The 12,501-nt window shown below is 38.1% G+C and overlaps 1 protein-coding gene across 1 annotated transcript in view; it reads right to left on the bottom strand.

Annotated features, from left to right (window-relative positions):
• Window positions 1–12,501, bottom strand: part of LOC150091651 (sushi, von Willebrand factor type A, EGF and pentraxin domain-containing protein 1-like) — a 183,168-nt gene that overhangs the window by 133,449 nt on the left and 37,218 nt on the right. The window contains exons 4-8 of the mRNA XM_090376268.1: window positions 5,664–5,822; window positions 2,124–2,303; window positions 1,760–1,939; window positions 1,370–1,564; window positions 728–976 (exon numbers count right to left, since the gene is read on the bottom strand). Coding sequence (XP_090232394.1) covers window positions 728–976; window positions 1,370–1,564; window positions 1,760–1,939; window positions 2,124–2,303; window positions 5,664–5,822 — 963 coding nt within the window. The remainder of the gene's footprint in view (window positions 1–727; window positions 977–1,369; window positions 1,565–1,759; window positions 1,940–2,123; window positions 2,304–5,663; window positions 5,823–12,501) is intronic.

Raw genomic sequence — 12,501 nt, 5'->3', positions numbered from 1 at the left:
TGTAATAGTATGGATTATATAAAATTTGTAACTAAGTTTTAAAGTTGTTCTTCTTTTCTCCTCTGTGTGAAGTTTATTAACTTTAGGAGCCATAGTGAGGGGTTTTTAATTTAAAATAAATGTAAAACTGTTGTATAATCCGTGATGTCAGTACAGAATTCACTTTGAAAATGGCGAACGTAAACAAATACAGTAATCACGTGACTTGCCGTTTTCTTTTTTTCGATACTGCAAGACATCTGTGCTGTGTGTATACGTATACATCCAATCTCAATGTGCTGTTATTTAGAGTGTGCCGTTATTTGGGGTGCCGCTATTTCGACAGTCTACTGTACAGTATTCGCAAATCAACAGCTTTCAATTGCACGAGTTTAAAATTTAAGTACATCGAGTTCAGATTTACTTGTTGACCTAACAAATATAGTTGAACATTAAGTTTATATATTTTAAAATTTTACATACAGTAACATATTTCTACTTCCATCCCCCAGGGGATACCGAAGTTTATTTCCTTCATTATATAATTACCAGTATCCCTGATCATTACATTTTTGGAAATGTATGGTAGCAGTGTTAAAACGTAACAGTGGTTGAAAAGGGGCGATTCAGTAAATTAATTATGAATCAATTGCCTCTTTCAGAAAATACATCTCTAATATTTAATGACTGAGTTATCTCACCACTAATGATACTGAACAATGATAGAAGAACATTAACAAAGACCGACCTCTAACAGTCACTGTGAAGTTGCATTCAGCTCGATTTCGGCTTTTGTCTTCTGCTACATAGGTGATCACTACAACCCCTATATCAAATGTACGAGGTGGTACGATAGCAGGAAACACTGATATTACCAACGGTTCTTCACTGTTGTCTGAAGCAGAGGGAACTTCCCAGTTAACTAGAGCGCTTGCCTCACCATCTTCTGCATCCACCACTACATCTTCAGGACAATGGATAACCGGTGGCATAATGTCTGCAAATAGACAAAGTGATAACTAAGAATAGACTAAAAGTATTCTTTAAGTATATTAGCAGACTTAAATAAGAAAACTGGTTATAGTATTGTTCGGTAACGCATCTAGGAATTGCTGCGAGCGGCGGGGGAAATCTTAGTAGAAAGTATTCATGCCAGGGTAGTGCATATAGTGTCCAGAAGGATGTTCAAACAAATAATCTAAGAATCTATGGGGAAGGAACTCTGGATCTCCCCAAACCCTATCTTAATATTAATGGAAATCAAAGGGAAGAATAATTATTCAGTATTTGGAAAATTAAATTAACAGATTTGAAGCATCTTTGTTAGTACTATCACATGCTTGAATTTTTATATAAGTTATACCTGTACCGGCACAGTGTTTCTACTTACCAATACATTCTATCGCTTCGCCATCCCCACTCCAGATTCCTGGATCAACACACTGTCTGCTGGTTTGACCGGTTAACATGAATCCCTGTCCACAGTCGAATTTACATATATCTCCATAACTGGATTTCCCTTGAGTGCACTTAGATGGCGATACTGTTGCATGAAGAATGGCTGGCAACGGCGGACAGAAGATAGCTGTAATTACAATTTAAGCAATTAGGAGCAAGTAAACAGTAGCTACGGAGTGAAAAAAAAATGTGAACAGTCACACAAGGTGCATTGAGAAATGTTAAAAAAAACCGAAAAATACTAAAAGTATTATTGTCCCTGATTTTATCGAAATAGTGATATCTATTATAAGATACAAACGTGTAAGAAAACGTCACTTACGTCGGCAGAGGGCAGGCAGCCCATCCCATAGGGCAATAGCTAGACAAGTTCTCTTTTTGGAGCCCACTAGGGTGTAGCCTGGTTCACAGGTAAAGTGACATTCTGTTTCAAAAGCAAATGTTTTAGTTGTGCACAGGACAGACCCGTGTCGAGGTGCGCCGAGAGGTGGACAAGTTTTCACTATATAAAATAGAACTCAATTAAATACACTAGAACCGAACACAATAAAATACAATTTAAACTGAACGCAAACTATCTCGATGCCAATCATAAAAGGCATAATATTAAAATATCCAAACTCGTTAGTTTAATTGTGCCTTTGTTTTAAAGCTGATATAATGCAAGAACAAGATAATGGACTTACATTCACACACTGCATCTTCTCCTGTCCAGTTTCCATCTTCTGAACACAGGCGGATACTACTGCCTTGAAGTTTGTAACCTGGATCACAGCGCATACCACATGCAGCATTGAACACGTTACTGCAGAGATCGTTAACGAAGTAGCCGTACTTTGGAGGCATCAGGGCAAGACATTCCATTACTAAAGAGATAAAAGAAGTAACTTTAATACATAATTGAGATAGTTTAAGGTACAAGACATAAACGACTTAAAAGTAAAAGAGAAACTTAAGTTATATACTGTAAATCTTTTGTGAAACGCACTGCATGGATAGACAATTAACTTTAGCAATAAATACACTTAACTCCATGCTATAAACATATCAAATTAGTTCCCAAGTGTAATAAATACGAAATAAGTTCTACGTAATCAGGAAATCTTGCTTTAAATTGGATAACGTTTCGGATCCTTTATGGTCTCCTTTATCAAGTCCAAAAGAAAGTAGAAAGGGAAAAAAGGATAATACTGTATAAATTTTAAAAACTGAAATAACACTGTAATTAAAAATCCAATATATGTTCACAATTCTTGCTGAGACCGCCCAAATGGGGATATGTATTGAAAATTTTAACCGAGACGGTATTTCTCTATTGGTAAATTTAGAGTTTTATAACAGTGATGATAATTTTAAGGAAATAAAATAAAATCCGCCCATACTATGGTATAAAATAATGATGGGAAAAATTTCAGAAGTGAAAAACTAAAAGTGCAAGTTGAGATTTTGACAAAAATCTCAACTTGCACTCAGAAAAGACAAAAATCCGATTTTTGTCAATATACACAATTAAATTATGAGACCAATTGGATATATGCCCATTTACCAAATGTTAATAGTAAGAATAAAAAACTTTCCCAAACACACGAACGAAATTTGTTCTGCGCTGCAGCAAAATATTGATAAATGGAGCCCAAAGAGGATCCGTTGTCAATTTTAGTAATTATACCTAGTACTAATAAAATATAATTTCATCTGTTTATCGCATGGAATTAAATATTTTAATTGCTCTAAAAGTTAAATGAAACCCAAGTTATTCGAGTATGCAATTATAATTTGGAATCGTCAATTGCAGAGAACTGCAGCTTTGTGAATAGACTCATCTAAGTTATTTGTATAAAGTAGGCGAAGAATCAAAATCTACAGTGCAGTTATGAGATCTGTCAACGTCACATAAACCTCCTGCAGAAAATGTTCAGCATTTTGGGAGTACTGTACACTGTGTGTTTAGCTCGAAGTCAAAGTTTACAGCAATGAGTTAAAACAATGGGTACGCAAAGCAAAATATCTCCCATAAGAAATTTTTCTCCTGGAAAGTGCGTAATAAGAATAATAATTCATTTCGCTCTGTTTTTAACAAATGCTATAACAAAAAGTTGTCTAGACAACAACAAAAAAGAGTCTACATCTAGCATTTCTCAAGTGATCTAGTGTTTTTTCAGTAATGTAGTAACGGAACACTTGGAATGGTAAGAAATTGGCGGAAAACCAAATATGATATTCTGGATTGATGAATGACAAATCTATATAAACTTTGTATCTGTATGATGTTTGCACGTTATTTTACCTAATTCTCTGGATTCTGCACATATGTGTGGCCCATTTAAACTGCTGTTTTATATTATAATGTCCGGAAGATTTCTGTCATCTTGCCACCCCTTTTAAAAATGTTAATTAGTTTCACGAGAAACTTCTTACCTCTTAGGGGCTTGAGTTAGTCGATCTTGGAAGACGATGATGGGATTTTTCCCTTTATAAATCCTACAAACAGAAAAACCTGCCTTATAAAACCCAATATACATACATTTGCAACTCGTGCAAGCCCTAATTAAATCAAAAGGATATGCTTTTGGTTACACATGTGCAGTACCAGAAATTTTATTTATTTTTTTATCCACCTGAATCACCTAATCGTCAGATAATTGGGCGCATACGGTAAGAGTGCGTTATAAGGTGGATCGTGGAAGTTTTTATTGAAAATTTCCTGCAGAGAGAGAGATAGTGTACCTCATTCTTTACATTTTCTGTACGATATTCAAAATTTTAACCTGTATGATAATGTATGGCGGGATTTCCAGAGATTGACAGTAACCTTCTAGGACAATAGATAAATAAATAATAAATAAGAGAATATTTTTATGATTTTGACAATGAAATAAAAAATCATTCATTCACTTTCAGTACAAAAAAAGCCTTTGTCTTCATGATTAGAAACAAAATAATTCAAATTAATTATATTGCAATAACTTGTTTCTAGTATTCAACTATATTTTATTTTAAAGTGTAATTTTAATTGTTTTTATTTTAAGGGGCATCAAAATATCGAAATGTAGATTAGTGCTAATTTTTGGTGAACATTCCGAGGACCACCGATTTCAAAATACTAGTCTAGATATTTACAGCATGTGACACCTGAGAGCCAAGAGGTACAGTTAAGAACTGCAAGACACAACCACATTATTATATGTTTGTTTATTTGAAGAAGAACTCTTTATTATATACAGAAGGCATATTGCTGTATACAACTTCCTTCACGGCTACAAGCCAGGGGTTTACATAAAAGAAATTATACAACATAATAAACACACAAAAAAAGCATTATGACTCCAGAAATGTTTGAACACTGGGGTGATGGATCCATGGCAGTGATGAATAGGTTCCCGGGAACAGGTTCTAATGTCCTCTGATGTGGTCCTGGGAAGGAAGTCGACCGAGTACTTAATTTGTTGCTAGACTTCGTTTTCAATTAGTTCCAGGGTAACTAAAGCCATGTTGCATCAGTTTATAAAGTGCGTGTGTTCTAAGGTCGATTAATTTCTATGATGAAATAAACCGGAGGTAGGACAACAAGTTCATTCTCATTTGGGAAAAAAAGTGGACTTTTTCTAAAGAACAAGTCCACTTTCCACATAAAAATGGTTTCAGTGGCATTCTATATGCAAAAATATTATTAGATTAGTAGCCCGCTTAATTTTAAAGCTTTAATTTTTTGAATAATTTTAAAAAATAATAGCATAATATGATAGTTAATTTCTCAGCCTTCACGGCAAGTTTAATTTAATTAAGGAAACCGGAGTGAAAGAATAAAATAGAAACAAATAAAATTTACAGAAATAATCATGTTATGTTGATGTGATATCAAATATCTTTTCAGATATACCGAATAACACTTTTTTTTTTTTAGCCGAGTGGGTAAAGTACCTGCCCGGCAACCCAAAGGTCGCGGGTTCGATTCTCGCCTCGGGCTTGGATCAAAGCACTGCAAAAACCTTGGGAGGTGCAATATGGCCACAGAAGCCGATGCGCCAACAACTACCAAAAAAAAAAAAAAAAAACTTTTTTTTTTTTTTTACATGAATTTCATGTGAAATTCATTTCCATTTGATATTTAGTATCATTAGAACTAATGTACAAATTCTTTATAACGATACTTTTATCTTATACTAAAGTTTTTACAGAAATAAACTATAAATGTAATATTCATTCATGTATCAGAATGCTCTTACCTACACACTTTTTTCCCATTTTCCGGTACCCTTTCTTGCAGTGACACTGGTCAGGACTGGTACTTCCTGGTTCTGACACCTGGTTTGGATCAGGGCAGGCAAGGCATGATGATATATCGCCAGGTCCATTGGTTGGGCGGTATGTGCCGGCCGGGCATGCTGAAAACACAATTTCTGTTCATTTTACATGCTAGAGTATTGTTTAAATAATAGCTAGTATTTATAAATACCTGGTGTAGAAAATATCTTGTTTAAAATATCGGGGATGTCTGCCCAAAAATGGGCCTCACGTTATCTTTGTCATGGAAATAATATAGGAAATGAATTTCACAGCAAAATGGCACTCAGAGAATGTATGTATGTAAGCATTCATACAGTAGCAAATCCATTCACAGTAAGCAGCATGGGTGGAACAGATGACATCAGTGCCTTCCGAAAGAACCTAATTTGTAGGACTCTACAGGCTGCATGCAGCGAATTTAACCAGTGGATCAATGACGGTAACTGTAAGTTATTCCTCAAATAGAAACGAGCAGAGAAATTGTGCACCGTAAATACAACTCTGGAAAGACAAAGCGTGATGGCGGAAACTGTCGACATCTTACGTGAATTGCCACTACAAATAGGCAAGCTACAGCAGATGTTCTGACCACAGAATTTAACAGAGGCTCCGAAGTGATTGTATCGATTAGGGCTGTATTGAGAGCTGAATAAACACGGAATTCACAGCAGCGTACGGGTTTTGGAAACCTCTCATCTTGTGAACAATTGTTTTTCCACATCAGCAGTCCAAATCTGCAACGCAGATTTTGGACTGCTGATATGGCAGCCTAAAATCCCTATTTTATCCTAGACTAACTGCCGGCACCCTAGACGAACCGTGGAATCATCATCATAGCTGAAGTGTGGAATTGGTGTCCCTCCCCAGACTCCAAAGCACTTGTTTCTTGTAAACTGGGAAACATTCTTTGAGCAGTTAAATCATTGCGACTGAGTTATTGCTTATCAGAATTGCAGAATGGGCCACCCTGGCCCCATCTTGCAAATTAAAAAAGAATTTCGGTAAAATGTTATTTATCTTTGCAGTAAATACACTGGTGTGCAAAACTTAAGGACCAGTCAGGTTTTCACCTGTAGCTTCTCATAGGAGTAGCCTGGATATGGGAAAAGCATACCAAAGGAACCTCGTGAGGTACAGAAATGGTGAAGGAAACAACACCGACACAACAACGGAAACAAAACAGTACAGAGGGACTTTGTTCAAAAATGACAACATAGCACTGGCTGTCATGATACAGATGCATCACTGCCAAAGATGGAACAATGGGAAGAGGTGGTTAAGGACTTAAGGACCAGTCAGGTTTTCACCTGTAGCTTCTCATAGGAGTAGCCTGGATATGGGAAAAGCATACCAAAGGAACCTCGTGAGGTACAGAAATGGTGAAGGAAACAACACTGACACAACAACGGAAACAAAACAGTACAGAGGGACTTTGTTCAAAAATGACAACATAGCACTGGCTGTCATGACACAGATGCATCACTGCCAAAGATGGAACAATGGGAATAGGTGGTTCTCAGTAGGAGATATAGCCACCCCTAATGAGGTATGAGGTATTGAGGGTCTAGCGGCTCCTGGGATTTCTCCCATCTCCGCGAATGTTCTATGTATCGGTGACAGTACCCTGTCAAAGCCAGAGATTTAGAAGTGTGTGGGTCATGAGTAGTGTTATATGTTGTGCCCATTGTTTATCCGGCTTATTGGCCGCCAGGCCCCTAATGGGACCAGACGTTGCCCATACCTCGCCACGTGGAGGCTAGCCGGGTGTTGTCGATGCAGGCTTTGCGCCGCCTGTCCATACTTAGAACAATGTTGATAAGTACTTGCGGTAACATCGTCCATTCCTCTGTCAGCGCCATCTTCAACTGGTGAACATTTTCTGGTGGGCGTGGACGTGCCGCTAGGCATATGTGTTTGATGGGATTTAGACCGGAAGAAAGGGGCAGGCCAATCCATACGAACAATGCCCTCACTTTCCAAAATCATATCAACAGCTGCAGTGCGATGGAGTGTGGCGTTATTATCCATAAACACGAACTCGGGGCCAATGGCACCTCGGAACAGACGCACATGGGGAAGGATTACGTCAGTACAGTAGCGTGCACCGGTTACAGTACCGCCTTCCAGTATCTGGAGTTGTGTACGTCCATCCAAGATAACGCCTCCCCAGACGAGAACACCTCGATCCCTTTCAGTGATGTTTATGGGGTGATACCGTGTCCCAACCTCTCGCCAGATTAGCTGACGTGCAGAATCGCTGCTGAGACTGAATCTACTCTCATCAGTAAAGAATACCTTACCCCATTGCACTGCTGTCCAGTCCTTGTGTTCGATGCACCATTATAAACGGTGTCTACGATGGGCAGGTGTTAAAGGGACACAGCGTACTGGCCGTCAGGCAAACAGTCCACCTTTGTGGAGTCGCCTGGCCACAGTAAATCGCGATATCCTGCGTCCTGTGCTCCTGTGGTTTGCAATGGATCTCACTGTCTGGTGTCGGTCCCTCTTGCAGAAGAAGAAGTATATTGCGCGGTCATCATTGGGCGTTGTTTTTCATGGACGACCACCACTGCTCCTTCGAACAGCTGTACCTGTCGTTCTGAAAGCTAACCACTCACGTGAGTTGACGGTATGGGCGATATCGAACTCTGCAGCCCACTCCTCGCACTTCGACCTTCCTCGAGCTTCCCAATTATTCGACCCCTGGTAAAGTCATCCAGATGTAGTCTACTGGCCATTTCGTTGTCTGTAGTACTGTATGAAACAAATGGAACGTCTGTAACAATCGTGCTCACCATCCGGTAATTTGCACGTAACTGCTGAATTTATCTGTTTATGTGCGCCGTCTCATCACGATTCAAATTCTTTCATGTGCACAGCTTTCTACTGAACGGCCACAGTTATGGAAATCGCCACAGGCTGTTTCGTTTGATTTTGTGGTTGTAACCTTTAGAAATAGTGTTGGTCCTCAAGTTTTTTTTTTTTTTTTTTTGCACACTAGTGTAAAAGATTTCAGATATTAATACATTTGTTCATTTGTCTACATTTTCAGAAATGTAGACAAATGAATTAAGTTATAATCCCTCCGTATGCGTACGGAATTGAATTATTGCCATCTTTATTTTATTTGTATTTTTTCATCTTAAGTTTTAATTTGATTTTTTCCTGGGCGACCGTCTAATCCATTTACTTGTAATACAAATTAGTGCAATGCATCAGTTCTGTATGTAGTAAATACAGAACTGATGCATTGCACTAATTTGGTGAAATGGTATCGTTTTCTTTATATCTTATATTGTGAACGCTTTCACAACGAGTTGTCTGTCATTGTACTGCTTCGAATAAGTAACTATTAGAGAAAGCTACTTATTTTCAGTGGATACCATCCAGACGGCCGTTTCAGGGCTATTTGGCCCTTCATCAGTGGGTGGGTAGGTATCTGGTAGTATAACTACAGACAATCCAGTTATGTTAGTCTTTATACCACCTGGTACCTACCCACCAACCGATGAAAGGCCAAATAGCTCTGAAACGGCTGTCTGGGTGGTGGTATCCACTGAGAATACGTAACAATAGTCTTCTCTAATAGGAAAGCGTTGCTTATTCGAAGTAGTACAACGACAGGCAACTCGTTGTGAAGGTTTTCACAATATTTTGTTATTAATATTAGCTATATGGTGCAAAGAAGCCTGAGGCTTATGCTGCACCAGCCAAAAAAAAAAAAAAAAAAAAATCCCGAGTTACCCTGAGAGAGAGAGAGAGTGTCAAAAGGGAATCACCAAAAAAGAGAAGAATGATTATATCTAGCTGAGGACCCTGGGTGTGCCAAGCCCATACTCACCAGATGTGAGCCCCAATAGGAGATGTAAAGGAAAAAAGGCCGTTTCACTAACTTCGGTGAATTCCTACGTGCAGAACTGATAAAAGGTAAAGGGCAGCCATTATCAACCCACTGCAGGATGGAAGCCTCCTCAACAATTCATGCTGAGGGAAATGGACCATAATCTGCCACGCTGGTCCAGTGCGGGTTGGCAGATCGACCGTATTCAGCAGTCAGGGGTTTGAACCCCGGTCTACTCAAAAAGCGTGTGCTACTGCACTCCCGCTCCTGACCACTCGGCTGCGGAGGCCAGATGCATTGCATTAACTTATATGTATAGTAAATTCCGTGGTCTGAGTAGCTTTAGCCATTTTTTTTAAATTTTATTTTAGTCTTCATCTGCTTGTATATTAACTGCCGCTTTCCCTGGAACTTTGCGTTTAGACAACTGCCCAGGTCGCCTTATATGGTTAGGCATCTTTTGACTGTTTCACAATACTTGAACTTCTATGACAATAACTGCTAAGTGATACAGGTAGCTTATCTTGACGTTTTGTTTATTTATTTTTATTTCGGTTTAGGAAATGCTGCGGTAGACGCTCAAAAAAAGTGAACGATGTGCTTATTTATGATGTTTTAATACTCCCTTTTTTTTATTTCGATAAAAGATTCTACGATAGATGATAAAAGGAACAACATATAAACTTTTTAGCTTTTCTTCACGACGCCATTTGCCATAAAAAGGATCAAAGTTTTCACTGAATGAAATTCCCATTTTACTCCCACGTCTGAAGCTACAGGGAATTTTTAAAATGTCATAGTGATTTGAACCGTACAAGTTAAACAGTCTTGTACAGACAGCCTATTCGTTACTTTGAAACTGTTCTTGTCTTCAAGTGACAGGTGTTGTGCAAAGTTATTAAAATGATGTAGAAATAATTAAATTACATATATGGAACATATAAAACTATATTTCATATTTTTTACATTCCAATTAAAGCTTTTTTTTTTTTTTTTTTTTTTTGCGTACTCCAGTTAAAGTCTAATTGTCTGGTCTGTACGGTTCGACAATTTGGAATTTTGTACAATATTTACGCAATCCTCTTTACGGTCAGGAATAAAAATGTATACGCAATAATTTTAGAGAAAAATGTACGATGGAATCTGACTCGATTTACACAGTACAGTATATAAATTTCAGTTCCCAATGTTTAAATCATGGCCTTTCAACTGAACATGAATTTGATTCACGCAAGGAAGTAGTGACGGAGACGGCGCCCTCCTTGGTTTGCAACGCAGAACGAACAGAAATTCCAGGAAGAACTGGCGGCCGTATGACGGCTCTGAATTCTCTTTCACTCTGCATCTGTAATTTTAACGAATTATCTACTTTTAGAATCTTATCGACTGGAAAAGACCCACACAGTGGACATTTATTAGATTTTCTCTGAAGAAACAGTCTGGGAGATAAAACCGCCAATTAGAAGCTAACGACATTCAGTTGAAAAGAGATGCAGAAAACACGCCTTACCTAAGTCAAAGAAAACATAATTTTACTCGCATATTGGATTACACTAAATAACTAAAAGGCACATTTTGACGAATTTTATAAAAAAGAAGACGACAGAAGCCGATCAATTCCTATAATTAGTTTCTAGAGAATAAAAATTATACTTATGTTAACCATTAACTCAAAGCAAGCTCTTCATGTGTAGTTGCTCTTTCTCATGTACGAGGTGCTGCTGCCCAAAAGTTAATGAGTACGTATTTAAAACAAATATTCGCTCCACTTTCCTAATTTTCCATCAAGTTCCCATCAAAGAGTACACTTCATATCTTCCCCCCCCCACTTTGGAATACACCAAGATGGGGAGGAGACGTGAAACCGAGCCCAGCGATTTTACTATAATTGGATATACCAGTTATCTACTTTTTAGGGTCCGTAATCTAACGAAGGACCCTTATAATGTCACTCGGTTGTCTGTCTGTCTGTCCGTCCATCACAGCATTATATCTCTGGAACCACTCAACCTATTGACTTGAAATTTTGCATTGGTTTGTACATCATGTGGGCCTACATTACGCCATATTGATCGTTGTTGAAAAAAATTTGTCTGAAAAATGGGGGGGGGGGGGGTAAAATGTTGTCGAAAACGTATAGATTATTATATTTAATATAATTTTAAAATATTTTTAAAATTAAAAATGGCGGCACTAGACAGGAAAATGTGAGTAATTTTCGTGTCCCTGTCCTCTATTTCCGTCGCTAATAGAGCTAAAAATTTAAAAATCACATTAACTATGCGCTATTCGGTGTTTATCAAGGGAAAAGTATTCCGATTGAAATCTATCATTTACTTTTTGTGTTAAAATTAAAAAAAAACAATTTTTTTTTATTGCACTTCGATAGCGCTTCTTTGTACTAAGTAACTCTCCTTTTGGTGACAAAAATGTTGCTAAACTGTTAGTTAATAATTCTATAAAGGTCAATTATAAATTTTGCGACGAGAAGTATTTTTTAACAATTTTCAAAGCTGGAGTTTTCCCGTCAAGGAAGTACTCAGAGAGCCAGTGTTGAGGCGGCGGTGATGAGGAGGAGCCTGCGTGGAGTCTTGCACGACCCTCACTTGCCAGTCGCTTCTCCCCCAAGACTTTAATCGCTTCTCCAGGAAGAAGTCGGAGTCGCTTCTCCAACCCTTGTCATTCACAACAACTGGAAAGACTCAAATAGACAACGTTTTCGTTAGTTCCTCAGTTTTAGGCCAAGCCGGGGTACTAAAAAACTTTTTTTCAGTTACCATAATGCTCTCTATTTGAGATACTACACTAACGACCATTCGTGTCTACGGACCCTTCATCCTAAGTGCCCGGCACTCAGTAGTTGACCGATTTATTTAGTTAGGGTTATGATTGCCTTTGGATTTGCGCCAAGGCCGCTAGGCGTTATGTTGCGTTTT

Source organism: Mastigoproctus giganteus, chromosome 1 (genome assembly GCF_048544385.1).
Source record: "Mastigoproctus giganteus isolate SK-2022 chromosome 1, ASM4854438v1, whole genome shotgun sequence".
Classification (NCBI taxonomy): domain Eukaryota; kingdom Metazoa; phylum Arthropoda; class Arachnida; order Uropygi; family Thelyphonidae; genus Mastigoproctus; species Mastigoproctus giganteus.
Note: the sequence above shows the minus strand (reverse complement) of the source record. Positions and strands in the feature narration are given on the sequence as shown.